Below are 19,907 nucleotides of genomic sequence, written 5' to 3'. Positions count from 1 at the left end.
TCCGACACAAATCATTACTTCCATGGAGCTGACCTTGAGCTTGTTGCTCCTGAACTGGTTGTTCCATATCTACCACGTGATCTCCTTGTTCTGCCATCTCAGTCTGATCAATGTGTCTACCACGTCTGTCTCTTCTCCTCCTTGGTACCAGAAGGTTGATGTTGTCGTTTAGAGGAAAAGGAGGACCGCAGCTTCTTGATCTAGACCTGGTGTTCATATACCTGAAATCACAAACAGAACTTGAAAGGAATCAGTAAAAACAAGAAAGTAAGCACTTGATCTCAAGAACAGATCAGAGCTTAATGCTAATCAAACCACAATTCGGCAACGGCGCCAATTGATAGATAGGACTTTTAAGGGTCTCAGGGCTATCAATCCCCTTGTCAATGTAGCACAAAGAGGTTTATCAATCCAGATGTGGTGTTAGACACTAAGCTATATGATCAAGTTCTTAATTCAAGCAAACAAGAATAGGTTTTGATTAATCTAGAGACAACTATAAACATAAACAGGTTTAAAGACAAATGACAATGACAAATGATGTGAATATGATATGATGGAGGCATGAGATTCTAGACATGATAGTTGGTTAGGGTGCCTTGGTGTTAAACTAGAAATGCTAATGACAATGATGAGACATGATTCAAATGATTAAGAACTCTAATCTAGGTTAATCCTCTCATGAAGGTATTAACCCCTATACTAATCCATTTTCAAACCAAATTCCCATTTGTGAAACATGAATCAATATGCATTAACAAACAGCTCTTAATGATCATTCAAGCATTTAACAAATCATTCCCATGATGAAAAATTACTTAAACCTCTAACACAACTCTTTCAGGAATTTCATCAAACACTTTTGGTGCATGAAATTCCCAGAATCTAGATCTCAAGTGATTATCAAGGATTTAGCATAGAGAACAGCTGTTTAGAGAGATGAATCAATGAATCTAGCCCTAAGCACTCCTAATCTAACACTTTAGCACCCTAACCTACACATCTAGAACCTCATTAAGGTGACTACTCACTAATCATACTAATCTCTCTTAAACCTTTGCAAGTTGAGTAGATTAGCATGATTAATGATGAGAAATGGAGATGGAGATGATAGATTCAAAAGAAAACAGCTTTAAACACCCAGATCCCTTTAAACTCTCTTGATTAAACACTCAAATAAAGATATTTCTCTTCTTAATGGAGTCTTTTCACCAAAGAGGCAAGAGACAAAGGGAATAAAACTTAGTTCTCCCCCAAAAAACCCTAAAAAGTATTTATACCTTCTTAAAAACGAACCGGGTCAGCCCGGAACAAACCGGGTCCTGACCCGGCTTTAATGGATAAAGTGGGAAAAGCTGCGGGTCGGTTCAGTATGTCCCAGGCCGCACACCTAAGTCGCAGTAGATGAAGACTTGTCTTGTGAGGCTTGAATCGCCTTGTCGGAGCCGCACGCCTATCTAGGAGTAAATTGCGAGTGTTTCTGCGGCATGGTCTCCTTCCTCTCCAACTCGCAGGGCTGAGCCGGTTTCTGGGGGATGTAGAAACTGTGCGGGTTGGTCTCTATTGCACTTAGGTCGCAGGCTCAAGTCGGAGTGAATTCCGAGTGATCGTGCGGCATAGATCCAGGCACGGATGACTCGCATGCCTAAGTCGCACGATTGTGGACTTAGCATTTCTCTTGCTCGGGAGCTCCAGACCTCTTCCAGTGATAGTTTACCCGCACATTTCAACTCGCAGCATCAGCATTCAGGCGTTCATCTTCAGGCCTGCGGGTTAACCAAGTCGCAAGACCATCTCGCAGCATCCAGAGCAGCTTAGATCACTTCGCATTCCGGAGAGTGTAACTCCTGTGATACTTGTCCGAATTGAATGATTTCGGTTGCAGAAGACAGAGGACTCATTTATCTCCAACTTTTGTGAAGGAAGTTTCAGTGCTTGGGAGGTGGAAGGCTTCCTGGAGGGCACATCTTTGCAGTGCATGTATACGACCAGAGAGAGGCGTCTAGACATGTGTCCATTCCGGAGGCCGTATCTTCCTGCTCATAGATCCGAATTGAATGCTCTTGGACGTTCTGGAAAGAAGACTCAAATGTCTCTGATTCTCATGAAGGACCCGGAAGCTGAATCGGCCTGGAAGTGCACCGTCCTTCGCATCCTTCAGAACTGATCTGCTCGGTCCGGAATACCTGCGAGACAGGGGTTTCTTCCGACGAGCTTATCTCTCTGCTCACGCGTCCGAATTCTACGATTCCAATTGCTATGAGACCGTGCTTCAATGCTCTCCAACTTCTATGAAGGACCCGCCTTCTGAATCGGACCGGAAGGCTCCCCGGACAGGTGATTTCTGAGACTCGTTCGCACCCGGAGATTTTGGCCGATATACTTAATTCGCGGTACGTGAAAATGGCCGGTAAAGCTTCCCGCGGTACATGAAAATGGCCGGTAAAACCTTCCTGGCCAGCGAGAATGGCCGATAACCTCCATAGACTCAAGTTTTCCACTTTTTCAAGCTCTGCTCACCATTCCACCTCCTGGATTCATCTTTTCAGCTCCATAATCACCTGATAGACACTCAAAACATGCAAAGACTCATTGGGACCTAATGCATCTCCTAAGTTCTAAAACAAACCCTAAGGACCTAAAATACATGAAATAAAACATGATTTGGAATGATTTATGCAACCTAAATGATGCAAATTATGAACATATCAAATGGTAACACAATGGATCTGAATGCTCGGCCCTCCCTATCATACAGGAGGTAACTACGATTACCTGTCATGTGACGTGAGCAGCCGCTGTCAAAGTACAACAGATCTGCAATATCCTTATCAGAACCTCCAGAACGAGAGGGATCCCGACCGTCGTCGGGAACTAACCTTGGGCATAGATCGGGAGGTGCGCGAGCTGGAGCACAAAAAGACGCTCTGTCAAACCAAGGATGCAGTTCGGGATGATCAACTGGACGTATGGAGGGAGGGGTTTTATGAGGAATTAGAAACGGAAAGGGAGAAAGAGGCCCGCCTTACGTTGCTTAATTCGCGGCTCCGTGTACTCATCCGGACACGGGAGCACCAACCCCAAAAAAATTAAAGCTTTCGTTCTCTTCTTTTTTTTTACTTGATTGGCAGGTGTACAACAACCTTAACCGCGCAAGCCTGGGCTGGGCCTACCTCCATCCTTAGAGGAGCCGTATGAGGCGGAAGCCCCACGTACGGTTTTGAAGCCGAGCCTTTCCAGCAATGGGGCTTAGGGACCGATATGATGATTGGTTTAGGTAGGGCGGCCGGCCTACTACGGGCACCCGCCTGTAGGGATTAGTGCGTGAGACCGCGATCCACAAACTGACGCATGGGACTCACCCTTTACTTGAGAATAAAGAGGGGAAAGATAGCATGTCCCAAGAGCGAGGCGAGTTTTGGAACCCTACAGCGAGAGGGACGCCTCGCGAGCCGGGCTTCCAGAGATGAGGCCTTTTGGCGAAGCCAAGTTTCTTTCGGGCCACCAAACCCTGCAACTGATGAGAAAGAAGGCCCTATGGGGTAAAGGGAAGCGTGTACGTTGTCACACTCCCTGCCTTCCAAAGGTGCCTATAGGACGGGCCAGACGCAGCAGAGCGACAACCCGGGAGCAGATTCCCCACCGGCAGGGGGACAGGAGACGGCCATCTCAAGGCACATCACGACCTACAGGTAAGACCGGCGAGACCAGGGAAGGCAACGCAACCCGATTGGGAGTCAGAGGATCCATAGTACCTGCAGCCCCACGGACTTCATATTCCTCATTTTAGAAAGCGGAGGGAAGGGATCTCTTTTCTGCAACGGAAAAAAACGGAGCAGATTTGACTCGGCACAACCTAACGATACATCCAATACCAATGATCTGTGCCTAGAATGCGTTGCTAGATCTCTGTTCTAAAAAGCTATACAGGCAACAAGAAAGTTGACCGGGGGCGGGTCTTCCCTTTCATTACTTATATTTCACGACGAGGGAACCGCGCCCGCATCAGTCGAAGTGGTGCCCTCCTCTAAAAAAGAAGGTTTCAGTCTCATTCAACCAACTCTCTTTTTGAAGCAGATAGTTCACGAGATAATTGAGTAAGTTAAGATAGATGTCACAATTTGAACCAAAGGCCTTTTGAGTGATTAGTCTGCTAGTTTCTTTGATCTTAGTCGGTGTTAATTATTCCTTTTTTCTCAAGTCAACCCGGAAGGAGAAAAGACCCTAATTTTTCTCTTATCCATCGTCTTCTTGGTAGAAAGTTTTTTTTTCTTTGTTGTTAGTCACCAACTTATTTACCCAGAAATAGATAAGGGGATTTAGTAAATCCACTTCAGGTGCTGGCCCAGCTGTCGTGTCTATTGGTTCTCTTTAGCGGCTCAAGAGCCACTGACGCAGGCGCCAGCACCGGCTGAAGTTGCCCATCCCGTTCCTAACCAATCTCCTCTTGGGTGGGAACGGGGGAAATCGCTAGATCCCTCATGGGATCAAAAACAACCTATCACCGAAGTCCCACCTATTCAAAAAAATGGTGCCTGAACCGACGGGAAGCTCTTCTTCGCAGGGTCAGGGCTGCCGCGCCTTGCCGCAGCAGTGGGGCCTACGGTCGGACAGGTGGGACGTGTCTGTTGTGAGGCTTGCGGGGAAGCTTGCCTGGATATCGCCCGTGCCTGTTGTCAGGAATGCGCGCGTGTCTCCCTAACCTAAATATCAAGGACTTCAAGTGTTCGGTCGAGCTTGTCATCTAATAACATTTGAATTTCTCTTAGATTCCACGTTCCCGAAATGGATCCTATAAAATATTTCACATTTTCTATGATTATTTCTATTTTAGGTATTCGGGGAATCCTCCTTAATAGACGAAATATTCCTATTATGTCAATGCCAATTGAATCAATGTTATTAGCTGTGAATTCGAACTTTTTGGTATTTTCCGTTTCTTCGGATGATATGATGGGTCAAGTATTTGCTTCATTGGTTCCAACGGTGGCAGCTGCGGAATCCGCTATTGGGTTAGCCATTTTCGTTATAACTTTCCGAGTCCGAGGGACTATTGTTGTAGAATTTATTAATAGCATTCAAGGTTAACCATTCCTCTCCTTTCAGTCGAGACTTCTCCTGGTGGACCTTACAGTCGAGTCACTGAATACCTCGACTCATCTTAGGAAAATACGAAGTGATCTTCTCCTTTCGTTCTCTTCTCTCTTTTTTTCTTGGTCGGCAGGGTCAGGGCCTTTCTCTAAGGGCGAGCGCATCCGCCTTTCCTAAGCCACTTCCCATTCAGTTGCTGAAAAAGAAATGGGGATAAGCTTTCTAAATGAGATTGAGTTCGACGAATATGGATGCTAGAAAGATTTTATTTGCTGCTATTCTATCTATTTGTGCATTAAGTTCGAAGAAGATCTCAATCTATAATGAAGAAATGATAGTAGCTCTTTGTTTTATAGGCTTTATCATATTCAGTCGTAAGAGTTTAGGTACGACTTTCAAAGTGACTCTCGACGGGAGAATCCAAGCTATTCAGGAAGAATCGCAGCAATTCCCCAATCCTAACGAAGTAGTTCCTCCGGAATCCAATGAACAACAACGATTACTTAGGATCAGCTTGCGAATTTGTGGCACCGTAGTAGAATCATTACCAATGGCACGCTGTGCGCCTAAGTGCGAAAAGACAGTGCAAGCTTTGTTATGCCGAAACCTAAATGTTAAGTCAGCAACACTTACAAATGCCACTTCTTCCCGTCGCATCCGTTTTCAGGACGATCTAGTCACAAAGTTTTACACCTTAGTGGGTAATCAATTTGCCTACTCTTGTATCTCGAAAGCAGAAAGAGTAGAATTCATTCGAGAGAGCTTGGTGGTCTTAAGAATGGTTCGGGGGGGGGGTTTCTCTTAAGAATAAAGAAGAGGAATTGAATCTAATTGATGTTCATGCTCTCAGAAGAGCGGATCCAATACCAAGACTACTTCTTTCTCAGGAAGTGCAGCAAGTACTTGAGGAATTTTGGGATATTTTGCCCCACGAATTAGTTGCCAAGTGCGCCCTAGTAGGGCAGTCCACCACAAGATCGAGTTGGAGCCTGGAGCCAAACCCCCAACTATTTAGACTGGGGCTGGGTTAAGCGGATGGCCCCCCAACTAGCATCTATTAGTTAAGGGGATTGGTTGAACTCAGGAATCAATTTCAGGAACTCATGGAGGCCTATTTTGATTGCTGCTGGGAAAAGGTTGGGGAGCCCCTTTCCAGAAAAAGCGGGAGCCTGGTGCATTGATTATCAGGCGCTCAACAAGGTAACCTAACTATAAAAAAAGAGTATCCACTTTTATTGCAGACTTCTTCGCCCGCGCGAGATACTTCTCGAAGTTGGATCTACGGTGGGATACTACCAGGTGCGTATCGCGGAAGGAGACGAGCCAAAGACGACCTGTGTGACAAGCAAGCAACCTTACTAATAAAGGGGCCCTTTCTTGCTCGTTAGCGCCCCCCTACCCCTATTATATTAGTTAGCCCTCCTTCCTTTACTCTTGGTACCTAGACACTTTGAATCAAGGCTACGCCCCAGGTCCCTTAGTTCAAGCTCCATCCCACATCCATTTGCCCAAACGACGAATAAGCTGCGAAAGAATGAGCTCCTGTCGCAATTGAAGAAGAATATGCTGCTAGTCTTTTAGCCACAGACGCTCTTGAGTCAATCTCAGCTGTGGTCCTATCAGCTCAACCAGTTGCCGGTCTTGTTTGCGTAGTAAATGGTTTTGGCGGAATACGGTGTTTGAGAGTAAGCTGCTATTCCAAAATCTGGTCTGTCTGTAAGCAATTACCTTTCCTGGCTTGCTTTAGTCGGTGACTCTATGCCCTCTGCTTCGACTTCAAATGTGATCTATACGCTCTTCGATATTTTTAAGGAGATCTTTTGGTCGTATCGTAGAAAAAGAAAGATCAAGGCGGAATGAGATGTCCCTGTCCTGTAACTATCAATCACTTGAATAATCGAAGAGAGATGGGATCCTAGGGTAGATGAAAGAGATGCCCGTTTCATGATCTAGGTGCCGTTGATTGATTCTACTTCTTTTCCTTCTTTCTCGAGATGTTGTTGGTCTTCAATCTACTGATCATAGGTAGAAGAGAGAGAAAATTCATCTTATATAAGGATAAGTTCGTTCTTTTGCACTTCTTCATGTCTTGGTTCACTGTCCATCTGAAGATAGGAAGTGAGGGGCGCACGAAAGGAGGTAGCTTCTTTTTCGGTCTTGTTTTTCAACAAGCGGAATAACCCAATTTGTATCTCGGCAATGAATCCCCTATTGAATTGAGATCTTTAGTACAGAAAGAATTTTCCATTCTTTTTGTCCTTGGCCGCATTAGCAAAACATTCTTATCTTACTTTGGATCCAGACCTTCGAACCCTGGAACGATGGAAGCTATCGAAAAACGAACTTCACTCCATCTTCCCACCCATTCTGTCGATCAAGTGGTTATAATGACCCAACCCTGGAATTCATTAGATGCATAAAGTGGTAGAGATGTTTGACTGAGATGGATGTGTCACTTGAAGCTTAGAGTTCCATGTGTCAGTCAAGCGAGAGGGCTAGATCAAGGTAAGGTGGCAAAGCGGAAGGAAGAGGGGCAAGCGCGCTAGGCATTCCGATTGGTGCTTAGTTCACTCCGCCGCAAAGGAAAGACATTTGAACTAGACATATTTGATCTGTTCTTCCCTATTCACTAGGTTATAGGGCAAGACCCCTGATCTATTGGATGGGGGGCCCCTCTACAATAATGCTTTCTACTTAATGCTGCCAATCTCAAAATCTTGTAGTCCCTGAAATGTGATCTTGATGTTCGTCTTTCGAATGGTGTGGTGTAACCATAATGTGATGATAGATTTAAATACAGTTGGCATAAAGATAATAGGATAAGCCTGATTCTTCCTTTTGGGGAAAGCAGAGATGGAACGATTGATAGATGGATGGTGTCCGTAGGGGCTATTCTCTATGGGCCCTTCAAGTATGCTTCTTTTCCTTTAGAGGTCGGGGAACAGTAGTCAGGTAACAAAACATGGCACTAAATGCTTGGAAGCGATCATCCTGGAAAGGTTTGATTCAAAGAGATAGGTATCCGTTCCGAAGAGCTTGTTCCCCCTTCCCCTCATTAACTAGTTGATGCTCGTTGAGACCTATGATCTTGATCCTTTCCATAGGTACTGCTCTACGGTACCAGATGTGAGTGAAAGAAGGGCTTTGCTCTAGGTCTATCTGCTCCAGATAAAAGAGATGTATGGAATGCCTCACCCGGTCAATGATGATATTATCAAAAAATATAGTCACACATGGAGATATCCGCGTTCTCGGTAAGACAAAGAAGTAGCCAACCCATAGTTCCATGGGTTTTGAAGTAAGTCAAAGAAGTCATTAGGGAAACCTTCCTCAGCCTTGAGGAATGGGACCGAAATAGCATCATAGAAGAAAGACCCAATTGAAATATAGTCTGACTCTATTGGATAAAGTCCTATACGCATACGAAACCCGCCACTCTCCTTTTGAGACTTTCCAAGACAAGGCGCTAGCAGAAGATGGAAAGAGATTCCCGATTCAATGGGATCCCCTATAGAGAGAAGAATTCCTGGACCAGCCAGAAAGATTTGTCGCTCACCTAGATCATGTTCAAATGAATGAAATAGTTCGAAAAGAGGTTATCTGCGAGGATCAAAAAAAAGGACCTACACAAAAAGGGCTTCACCTACACTTTCATGCTTTCTGTCACAAAGAAGGAGCAAGAAAAGAGGAGAGAAAAGGATTCACATTCGCCTTTCTTACATGAACCAAAAGGAAGGGGCTTATTGACCTAACTGAGAAGGAGACAGAAAGGGATCACCTGACCTTATCTTGAGTGAGAGAGGCGTTCGTTAATCTTTTTTTGATCCGGAATTTTGCCTTCTTTTTTCGTTCAATTGATGGAAATCAAGACAAAAAACCGGGCACACGATGGCTGGAGGAACCTAGCTTCTCCTATCTCAGCTGGAGGAACCCCTAGTGAACCGGGATTAGGTAGGTGGAATAGTGCAACTAGGGCGGGAGGCTAGTAAGACCTATGAGAGGCATTTGGCACGAGTTAGAGTGACGATCATGTGAATGTCCCGCATAAGTGGAAGTGGTTGGAACGGTTTCCTATTCCTATCGAGCAGCTGAGCCAGTGAGAGCAGTCGAATCAGTCTAGTCCTTCTTGGTTTCATCATCGGAAATCGCAAGATTGGGTCGAGCGGCAAGTCAACTTGGTGCTGTCAAGGCGGTTGAGAAGTCTCGTAACGGAATGGCTAGAAAGAGAAGGGCTCTTTTCTCTTCGCGATGAATCAATCTTTTTTCCTTCAAAAAACTTGACTTTAGATCATCTCGAGGAACGCCTCTACTTATGCCGCACGTAAGGCATAAAGATGGCAAGGATTCTGAAACCTTTGCCAGAACCCTTCCCCTGTCACTTCTATAAAGATCCCCGGCGTGAGAGACTTCTGCACTGCAAGTCGATCTCCACACAAAGCCTTGCGGAGGACCTCTTTTTTAGCTTAGCTGTATGCTCATCCAATTTCCCCCCCCACTCGACTAGCCAAAGAATAAAGAATATCCGGTCGCCTTTATTGACCGGGAGTCCAGGAAAGATTCTCCAAACCGGAGCCTTATGCAATACTGCTGTTTCCCGCCGACGGTGTCCACCTTTTAAGAACCAGATATTGATGCTTATTTTCCCTGGTACCCCCCGGTACAGGCCTTCATCCATCATATCTTCCTCCTGGTTAAATCTGATAACGAAGTAACCATGGCTCAGGTCCACGAGTGCCACATTCCCTTTCGCTCGCCACAGGCTCCTTAGCCGCTCCTCCACGCCAAGGCCATCAATCCGCGGATAAGAGTACACTACTTCACCCCGGGGAAGAAAAAGGCTAAACCGGGCAGAGCTCCATCCAAAAAAGAGATTTTATGACTAACTTCCTTCAATGCCTTCTCATTAGTAGGGGCCGATCTGACTCCATATTGCTCAACGTGTCGCTAAGCAGAATCTCACTTCTTTCCATCCGCTAATGGACCTCTTGATGCTCGACCAGCCATCAACCGCATCTGACTTTTATCCATAAGTAGATTCAATAGGAGGGTACCATCTCGCTTCTCTTTCCTTGTACGTTCCAGCTTGCTTCGTCTGCTTCAGAGTGGGAAAAGAAGAAGGTAGAAAACCGAGGTGAGCAAAAGGCTCTTTCTTCTTAATACGCTTAGATAGTTCATTGACTTACGATACCAGGAATATCAATGAACCCGATTATTGCGATTGCTCAGGATACCCTTTTTAGCTTCTAGAATCTATTTCTTAGTTCAAGATCCCTCTTACTAATACTAACTGGAATCAAATCATTAGTGAAGGTAAACAGCCAAAGCTAGAACCACAATGAGAACGAAAAAGCATAGTATACCTTATTCCCCGGGATTCCCAGAAAACCGGGAAAGTAGAGCATCATATAGTAAAGCAGGACTAAAGAAAGGATCTTTGACTGTCCTAGAGAGCTGAAATCAATCGTACATTTCACCAACTTCCATTTCAATAGCTGCCAGAGAGAAGTAAAGTGAGAATATAGGTATTGCATTGGTCTGGGAAAGCCCTCCCTAGGGACCGGGGAAGCTTCATGGCATTTATCCTACTCTGTTGCCGGGGAGGATTGCTCCTTCATTGACGAAAGGTGCTTCAGTGACCAATGTTGGTGCCATTTCTTCTCTTGGAGGAATGGTAGTTTTGTAGTGTGCTTTGAAACTCCAAAGCTCACACGGTGTGCCTTCCCATATATGCTGTCTTCACAGAAATAAAGAGATGACACCTTCTTACCATCAATGTACCCTTTTTTCACCAGCAGTTCTAGCCCTTTTTGACTTGGCCTAACCTGCTGTGCCACAGTGAAGTTTCATCCTTCTTGTCCTCAGTTATGAGAGCTTCTGTCTCAACAACTTTGCCTTGTAGGAAGTATAGACTGTCGTACTGTTTTCCTCTTAGAACAACTCTGCAACTCTTTAGCACTTTCAAGATTCCATTTTCACCTCTATATGCACAACCCTGTGAATCCTGTGTTCCTAGTGAGATAAGGTTTCTCTTGAAATCTGGTACATACCTCACTTGTGTCAGAATCACCACTGTTCCATCCTCATTTAGGATCTTTATACTTCCTATTCCTTTCACTGATGATGTTGTGTCATTTCCCATCTTGATTATCCCTGTGATCTCTTCATTCAATTCATCAAACCACTCTTTCTTGGGTGTCATGTGGTAAGAACAATCTGTGTCCATGATCCACTCTTGTTCAAGATCCAGATCAGTAATATTCAAGGCTTCAGCTGCATATAGGACATTCACTTGACCTCTGTTCTTTTTACCATAGCAGACTCTCCTCTTACTGTGTTCTGGTCTTTTTTCTTATCATGATAAGCCTTTCTACTGGGACAATTCTTCTGAAAATTTCCTTCTTCCCCGCATGAACAGCATCCCTTCTTTCCCTTTGCATCGGAACTAGAGCTTGAGGGGAGGCACGGAGTGATTTGTTCAACGGATTTCCCTTCATAAACTGACTTGATTGATGCTACGAATGAAAGCCTTTGGGATATAGCACAGAGAAAGAAGAACCTATTCTATTACAAATGCAGTTATGTACAAGGATAGGTGATAGGTTGGTCCATAGTAGAGTAGCAATGACAACTGCTACTAGGAGAGCTACCTTCTCAGACCAGGGGCAAGGCGCTTGACCAACAGGAGAAGCTAGGTTCCTCCGTTGAGAGAGGAGAAGCTTGGTTCCTCCTACCTGTTAACCGCATAGAACACACTGGCATAACAACAGCTCGGTATTGATCCAGCCTGGTTGAGACAAACCACCTCGGACAGTCTCATGCTTAACACAACAGGAACTCGGACATCGCGCGGCCATTGGTCAAGATCTCCCCTGATGGACATCATTACACATTCATTCAACGCTTCCCCGGCGGGGTAAGAAAGTAAGATTGAACTACTGAATAAGAGAAGCATTGTGATTTCCTTGATTTAAGGACTTTAGCGTCTCATTGCGGAAGCAGAAGTTCTTTCATTCCTCATTCACTTCTAGGACTTGGGTTAGAGAGGGGGGAATATAGTAAATAAATAAAGTAGAAGTGCAGTTCCTATTTCTCAGCTCAGATTAGAGCACCAGCTGTTACGCTGACAACCCCCGTTACGCCGCGCTTGAACTCCTAGCCCTAAGACGGAGTAGTCTTAGTAGCAGTAGGATTACCGGATTCCGCTTTATGTCTTTCTTTCTTACTTTCCCTAAGCACTCATTGTATTTGAATTTGACCCGCTCAGAAGAGCTATGTATCCGGTCTTGGGAGTCAAATAAGGGCATGGCTGAAACCAGCTCCCTAGCCTAGGGTGAGGTCTCATAATAGAGTAAAGTAGGACAGAAGGATTAGCAGTGAACAAAAATCATTCAATCAGCTCAAGAGCTGGGAGTTCTCCTTCTAGGTTTCGGAATAGAAGGAAGGAGGCTCCCAGGAGGTAAGTCCTGCTTGATTGCTTTCACCAGGTTTATAAAGACTGGTTCGAAAGGACCAGGTCGGGATAGGCTGGGAGTCGATTAGCCCGAGTTGTGTTAAGATAAGTGGCACTTGAATTTGAAGTAGACATCGGCCAGGTCTTGGATGCTGAATTATCGGTCTTACCACTTGTATTGATAGACCCACTTGAATTGAATGCTGAGGAGATTGATTTTCAATCCAATCCTGCCTGATCTTCGAACTTTCTCTCTGCAAAAGGCTTCTGGCAAAGCTTGAACATCCGTATCGTTAGCTCCTTTTAAAAAGGAAGACAGAAGAGCTGGTAGGACGGACTGGTAAGGAATTCAATTACTTATTACTTATGAGTGGAGGGCTTCGCTTTTTTCTATAACTGTCACTGGAACAGAAGGCCTAGTACTCCAATTGGCTTAAGTGCACTCCCAATGATATTCGAGTCTTCTTTCTTAAGAAAATATAGATATTATCGTGGAAAGAAATCTATCTCTTGAAGGGAGTCCAACTTCATTCAGTTTGATCCCAAGAGACGGTATGGAACGCTCGTATAGAACCCCATCCAATAGAACTCAAGCCGCTGGGAATGCAACGGGATGGATGTCAACTGGTAAGAGTAGCCTTGGTCTGGAGATCTTTACAACAGGAGATCAGGAGTTAGCTCGCTTGGACGGAGAGCACGAGAAAGAAGGGGCAGTCTAACTGAACTCCACTCGTTTAGAAGAAGCCTCGCCAGTCAGGGGGATAGGGAAAAATTGCTTCCCAGCATGAAGAAAAGAGAGGGATTCAAAAAGGGCTGGCTCCTTAGAAGGGATTTGAGTGCTTTAGACTAAGAAGTGAGATTAGATAGGCTTGTCTTAGGATTTGATGCACATTCAAGGGCAACTACTGCTTATGGGTAGGCACCTAGTGCTACAATGGCTGTAACAGATTCAGAGATTGCATTTGCCCTTGGATACACACCACACATTGATTGGATTTGAAAGGTACGAAGGGTCCATAACGGACAGGAACAGGGGTTGTTGCAGAATTGGGTTCGAGTCCCAGGGACGCAATGTGGCTGCTTAAAAAACTGATTCAACGAGATCTAGATATGTCCCCATTAAGATTTCAAACTTGTCGTCTACTTTCAGGAAATGTTCGGAACAGAGAACTGACAATAATACAACGCCGCATTCTCCGAAGATTGAGGAACAGGAAGAGATCTATTAAGAAGAGAAAGATTTATCCGAAAAAATATCTTACCAGTTACATACAATTAAAAACTACACGAAAGTTGCCCCTTTTTCATGGGGATTTACCCATCACAGAGATGCACAGAGGAACAAAACGAACTTCATATATCCCTTTTCCACTCAATCCAGAAACAAGATTTGATGTTATTCCGCTTCGTCTCCATTTTCTTGAAACTATTCCTCAAGCAAGGCAGCCGATAAGTCATCGAAGGGTTTGTGTGAATAAAGGAATGGTAAGCATTACTCATTTGAAACTTTCCCACGGTGATATAATATCTTTTCAAGAAAATAACGCGATAATACGCGGTGAAGAAATAAGGAGATCTTTCTATAAAGAAATTTCAGTTGAAAAAATCATAGGCAAATTACTGCATCAACCGCTAAGAATGTGGAGAAGAAGCAAAACTGAATGGTTCCACCTACTCAAAACAAAGAGGGGATGCCGCCTACTACTAAAATCCCGGTTTTTGCAACAGTTGCGTTCTTCTATGCAAGAAGAAGACTTAGAAAGAACAAAGAAGTTTGGATCCGAAAAAGTATGCTTAGGAAGTTCCTTCGCTGAGCACAAGAGAATGAAGAGGAATTTGTTAAAATCCCTATTCTTATCGAAGAGAAGGAAGGAGAATAACCGAAATCTTCCTACTCGAACAATCAGTCCTATAGTTTACAACTCTTCTTTATCTTTATATAGTAATTCGACCTATTGCTTCGCATCCCCCCATAAGTTGACTATGAAGAGAAGAATCAAAAGGATCGAACTACCTACTCATTATTCGGAGGTTAATCATAGAACACCAAAAGCTGTGGTATCTTATGGACCTAACATAGGTCATATCCCTCACGACATAAGATTAAAAGATCCAAACCTTCCTCTTCGGAGCAGAAACGGACGTGGCCAAAACATATAAAGATCGGCGTAGTCACTCGTAGTAGGAGTCAAGATATTGCGTATAAATATATATAAAGAGAGAGTCTCTTGAGCGGCCGAGAATCTTATGTCAAAAGGACCAAGGATGATCTTTTCGGAAAGGAGGAGTAGGAGGAGTCAGACGGAATAAATAAAATACGAGATAGACAATGAGACCAGGGAGAGCACGAGCACTTAGACAATTCACTTTGAGTACAGGAAAGTCTGCTGGTAGGAATTCCTCAGGGCGTATTACGGTTTTTCACCGAGGGGGTGGCTCGAAGCGATTGTGATATGTCTATATTTTACATCATTTAGAGAGCATTTTAGAGTCCTCATCATGTGTTTTCCCATGTAAATTGTGTCTTTAGGCATGAAAATAGGATTTAGGGTTTGCATTAGGTCCCAAAGAGTTTTGCATGTTTTGAAGTCTTTATCAGGTGCCTTGGGAGTCGTTTGGAGCTTAAGAAGAGGAGCAGAGGAGAAAACGGTGAAGAAAAGGGTCAAAAACGGTGAAAACCGCTTGGAGAAATTTCTCGGCCAAATCGCGTACCGGACGGACGGAAACCTCGGCTAAAATCCTTACCGATCGCTCAACACCGGCCAAATTCCTTACCGATCGACCAAAGTCAGCTTGGGTCGAAGATCGGGTGCAAATACCATGGGTTGAGTTTTTGGCCGAGGCGAAGGAATTTTTACGACCAAAAAGCTTACCGCGGTACACAGCCCTCGGCCATTTTCCTTACCGCGGGAAGCTTTTCTCGACCAAAATTTGTCCTTGTCCGCGCGTTTCAAAGATCAGCAATCCGGGGAACCTTCCGGTCCGAACCAGTTGGCGGGGTCTTCAGCAAAGTCGGAGATAATCAGGCAAAGATCCCAGAACAGTTGGAATCATCCAATTCGGACCAATGGGGAGAAAGATACAGCCTCCGGAAGATGCACCAACATTAAGCGCACCCGAGAACCGAACGGCGGAGTACAAAGGCTACGGCGGACGGAGCCTTTCCGGACCAAATCAGCTTGCCCGGTCTTCATCAAAGTTTGAGATCTGTGAAAGACCTTTTCAGAACAGTTGGGATCGCTCAATTCGGAGCAGTGGTTTGAGAGATAAAGTCTCCGGAGTTCACATCGGTCTAAAAAGCTTATTTTCTGGTGATTCCAATGCGGTTCAAAGATGTGAAATCCAGGAAACCCTCCGCTTCCCAAGCTCCGACGGTTTCTTCACCAAAGTTCGAGCTTATTGAGTCATCTTGACTATGGAACTGGTCTCAGAGCATTTGGAGTCGTGGGATGAAAGTTACTGTTTCCGGAAGGTGACATGGTCGATACGAACCCAAATATGTTGCGATACGCGCTAAGTGTTTTCTCAGGGCTCGGCATCGTTACCTCGACATCGGCCAAGTCAAGGCTCATATTTTGGGAGTATTCTGAACTAGGCCTCGTGCTGATGCCTCGGCACGTTGGAATCAAGGCATGCACACGTAAGAAATGAAGCTGGAAACGACTAAGTGTTGAACGTGCACCTTGGCGCAATGACCTCGGCGTGCATGCCGGCCCCTATTCGCTCAAACCCCTCGACTACCAAGCGCCTCGGCATTTCATGCCGAGATCCATTGTCACGAACCCAGAATCAAGAACAAAGCTGCCCAAGAACACACACGTGAAGATGGATCGAAGACTAGGGTTCATGCATGTTCTTGACGTGTTTTTCACGAGATCTTCATTTGGATCTGGACTCACGTGCACTCCTCGACATGAAGACCTCGGCTTCACTCTCCGACACACCGTGGCACTCACCCATCAACCCAAGAACGCGGTTCAGTACCCGGTTTGTTCCGGGCTGACCCGCGAAACTTTACCTTTGCTATATATACATTTTGAGACTAAAAACCTAATCATCTTATCTCTTATCTGTTTTTAGCTTTAAGAACTTGCCTCTTTGGTGAAACTTGATCATTCTAATCCGATATCTCGCTTTTGCATGAGAAATCTTGTTCTTTCTTTATTTCTTTGATCATCTAACATTAAACTCCTCATCATGAGCAGCTACACGTCTTGCAAAGGACTTAGTGAGCTCGTTATGATTAGTGAGTAGTCGTTTAAGCGGCTTTAGACGAGTAGATTAGGGTGCTTTCTAGGTAGATTAGTGGGTTTAGGTGTCTAGTCTTGCATGTTTCATTCTTTAACCGACGAGATCTCTAGGCTGGATCCAAGCACATCACTTGAGGTCCAGATCTGAGACATATCTCGCATCAAAAGTGTTTGTAGAAATGTCTGAACCACTCGGTTATGGGTTTAAGAGTCTTTCATCGCGAGAGTGATAGTTTGTTCTCTTAAATGACATTTTTGAACTGATTCTTATTGCTGATTGATTCGATGCTTCTCAAAAGACATTTTTGGTATGAAGGAGGATCAATTTAGATGCTTAATACTTTCATGAGAAGATTAACATGCCTTGAGTTCAAAGTTAAATGAAACCGCTCGATGTTTTGATTCATTAACCCACTAGTTGAACTTGGAAGCACCCGAGTCAAGTATCTCGTCTAAAGTCTCTTGCTTTATTACATATTATCATCATCTGAATCGCTTAGTTATCATTTACATCTTTGCTTTGTTTGATTCTCATCATTTACTTTACTTACATACTTAATCGTTGTTATTCAGCTTAGTAAAACCTTCACCCTTTTTATCTTGACTTGAATAAACAAACAACATAGACTAGTGTCTCGTTGACAAGTCTGGATTGACACCTCTTAGTACTACTTTGACAAGGGGATTGATAGCCCTAAGACCTAAAAAGTCTTATCTATCAATTGGCGCCGTTGCCAACTTGTCGGAGCATTAGTCTCTTGTTTGTTCTTGAGCTCAAGATTTTAACTTTCTTTGTTTTACTAACTTCTTTGCAAGTTCTTGTTTTGCTTTCAGGTGCATGAAAACCAGGTCTCGGAGCACCGAACCGCCTTTACCGTACGACGACAACATCAACCGGATTGAGAGGCGAGCTCGCGAGAGGGAACGGCATTTTGAACGACTTGGAATGGCAGAACAGCAAAGGATCGAGCAACAGGCTCAAGAAGCCGAACACCAGGCTCATGCTAATCAGGCGCAGGCAGGCAGGAATGAACAACAAGCCTATGTTAACCAACAACAGGCTCAAAGAAACGAGAGGCTTGCTCAGCAAAACCAACAACAGGCTAATAGGAACGCGCAACAAGCCCACCATGTTCATCCGCCACCGCCACAAGCTCAGAGACAACCTCCTCCGGTCTTTGTTGGAGAGAACGACCGAGCTAATGCGCACCAATACCGAGCTGGGATTCAAGCTCCACCGGTTCAAAACAACAACTTTGAGGTTAAAGCTTCCCTGCTCAATATGGTGCAGAACTCAAAGTTCCACGGTCTAGCCGGAGAAGACCCTCTTGAGCATCTAGATCAGTTTGATCGGGTTTGCGACCTAACTAAGATCAATGGTGTCTCGGAAGATAGCTTCAAGCTACGCTTGTTCCCATTCAGCCTCGGTGATAAAGCTCACCAGTGGGAAAAGAACCTCCCGAGGGGTTCTATACAAACCTGGGAGCAGTGTAAACTGGCGTTCCTATCAAAGTTCTTTTCCACATCACGCACGGCTAAGCTCAGAAACCAGATCTCAAGCTTCACGCAGCAACAACAATGAGAGCTTTAGCGAAGCTTGGGAACGGTTTAGAAGCTACACTAACCAATGCCCCCACCACGGCTTCTCAGAGGCATCCCTCTTGAGTACTTTATACCGAGGTGCACTCCCCAAGATCAGAAACCAACTCGATACAGCTTCAAATGGAAATTTTCTTGGGAAGGAGATCAATGCGGCAATGGAACTAGTCGAAAACCTAGCCATGTCTAATGATACTTATGGCGACGACTTTGATAGAGTAAACCGTACAGAGGGCTCCAATGAAGAACAGCGTATGAAAAAGGATATAAGAGAGCTTCAGAGCAAGCTTGACAAGGTTCTGATGGCGACACAAAAGCCAATACACTTTGTAGGCGAGTTTGATGAGCAAGAGCCAAGTTTTGACAATGTTAATGAAGATGGTCTAACTCAAGAGGAGCTGAACTACATAGGGAATCAGCAGAGGTATCAGCGGTTTAACAACTACAACAGTAACCCAAACCTCTCATACAGAAACCCGAATGTAGCTAACCCTCAAGACCAAGTGTACCCTGCTCAGCAACAACAACAATGCTATGCTCCAAAAGCTCCTTTTCAGAATACCTTCTGATATGTTTATAATTTGCATCATTTAGGTTGCACAAATCATTCCAAATCATGTTTTATTTCATGTATTTTAGGTCCCTAGGGTTTGTTTTAGAACTTAGGAGATGCATTAGGTCCCAATGAGTCTTTGCATGTTTTGAGTGTCTATCAGGTGATTATGGAGCTGAAAAGATGAATCCAGGAGGTGGAATGGTGAGCAGAGCTTGAAAAAGTGGAAAACTTGAGTCTATGGAGGTTATCGGCCATTCTCGCTGGCCAGGAAGGTTTTACCGGCCATTTTCATGTACTGCGGGAAGCTTTACCGGCCATTTTCACGTACCGCGAATTAAGTATATCGGCCAAAATCTCCGGGTGCGAACGAGTCTCAGAAATCACCTGTCCGGGGAGCCTTCCGGTCCGATTCAGATGGCGGGTCCTTCATAGAAGTTGGAGAGCATTGAAGCACGGTCTCATAGCAATTGGAATCGTAGAATTCGGACGCGTGAGCAGAGAGATAAGCTCGTCGGAAGAAACCCCTGTCTCGCAGGTATTCCGGACCGAGCAGATCAGTTCTGAAGGATGCGAAGGACGGTGCACTTCCAGGCCGATTCAGCTTCCGGGTCCTTCATGAGAATCAGAGACATTTGAGTTTTCTTTCCAGAACGTCCAAGAGCATTCAATTCGGATCTATGAGCAGGAAGATACGGCCTCCGGAATGGACACATGTCTAGACGCCTCTCTCTGGTCGTATACATGCACTGCAAAGATGTGCCCTCCAGGAAGCCTTCCACCTCCCAAGCACTGAAACTTCCTTCACAAAAGTTGGAGATAAATGAGTCCTCTGTCTTCTGCAACCGAAATCATTCAATTCGGACAAGTATCACAGGAGTTACACTCTCCGGAATGCGAAGTGATCTAAGCTGCTCTGGATGCTGCGAGATGGTCTTGCGACTTGGTTAACCCGCAGGCCTGT

The 19,907-nt window shown here is 44.8% G+C and overlaps 3 protein-coding genes, 1 non-coding gene and 1 pseudogene across 4 annotated transcripts in view; 3 read left to right on the top strand and 2 right to left on the bottom strand.

Annotated features, from left to right (window-relative positions):
- LOC18025938 (uncharacterized mitochondrial protein AtMg01020) overlaps positions 1 to 3,198 on the top strand; it is a 34,531-nt gene extending 31,333 nt beyond the window's left edge. The window contains exons 2-3 of the mRNA XM_006409456.2: positions 2,716 to 2,761; positions 3,132 to 3,198. Coding sequence (XP_006409519.2) covers positions 2,716 to 2,761; positions 3,132 to 3,198 — 113 coding nt within the window. The remainder of the gene's footprint in view (positions 1 to 2,715; positions 2,762 to 3,131) is intronic.
- Positions 3,199 to 12,461: 9,263 nt separating this feature from the next.
- Positions 12,462 to 12,826, bottom strand: LOC18025934 (annotated as a pseudogene).
- Positions 12,827 to 13,612: 786 nt separating this feature from the next.
- LOC18025933 (ribosomal protein S4, mitochondrial) lies at positions 13,613 to 14,719 on the top strand. Its single transcript, XM_006409451.2, has one exon. The coding sequence runs from the start codon at positions 13,613 to 13,615 to the stop codon at positions 14,699 to 14,701; it is 1,089 nt and encodes a 362-aa protein (XP_006409514.1). The 3' UTR covers positions 14,702 to 14,719.
- Positions 14,720 to 14,726: 7 nt separating this feature from the next.
- Positions 14,727 to 19,907, top strand: part of LOC112089876 — a 32,663-nt gene continuing 27,482 nt past the window's right edge. Inside the window, exon 1 of the mRNA XM_024160707.1 lies at positions 14,727 to 14,986. Within this exon, the coding sequence (XP_024016475.1) occupies positions 14,871 to 14,986 (116 nt within the window). The 5' untranslated portion in view covers positions 14,727 to 14,870. The remainder of the gene's footprint in view (positions 14,987 to 19,907) is intronic.
- LOC112090170 lies at positions 18,329 to 18,436 on the bottom strand. Its single transcript, XR_002901518.1, has one exon. It is a non-coding gene; the product is annotated as a small nucleolar RNA R71 (small nucleolar RNA).

This window comes from Eutrema salsugineum, unplaced genomic scaffold (genome assembly GCF_000478725.1).
Source record: "Eutrema salsugineum unplaced genomic scaffold, Eutsalg1_0 scaffold_11, whole genome shotgun sequence".
In the NCBI taxonomy this organism is placed as follows: Eukaryota; Viridiplantae; Streptophyta; class Magnoliopsida; order Brassicales; family Brassicaceae; genus Eutrema; species Eutrema salsugineum.
Note: the sequence above shows the minus strand (reverse complement) of the source record. Positions and strands in the feature narration are given on the sequence as shown.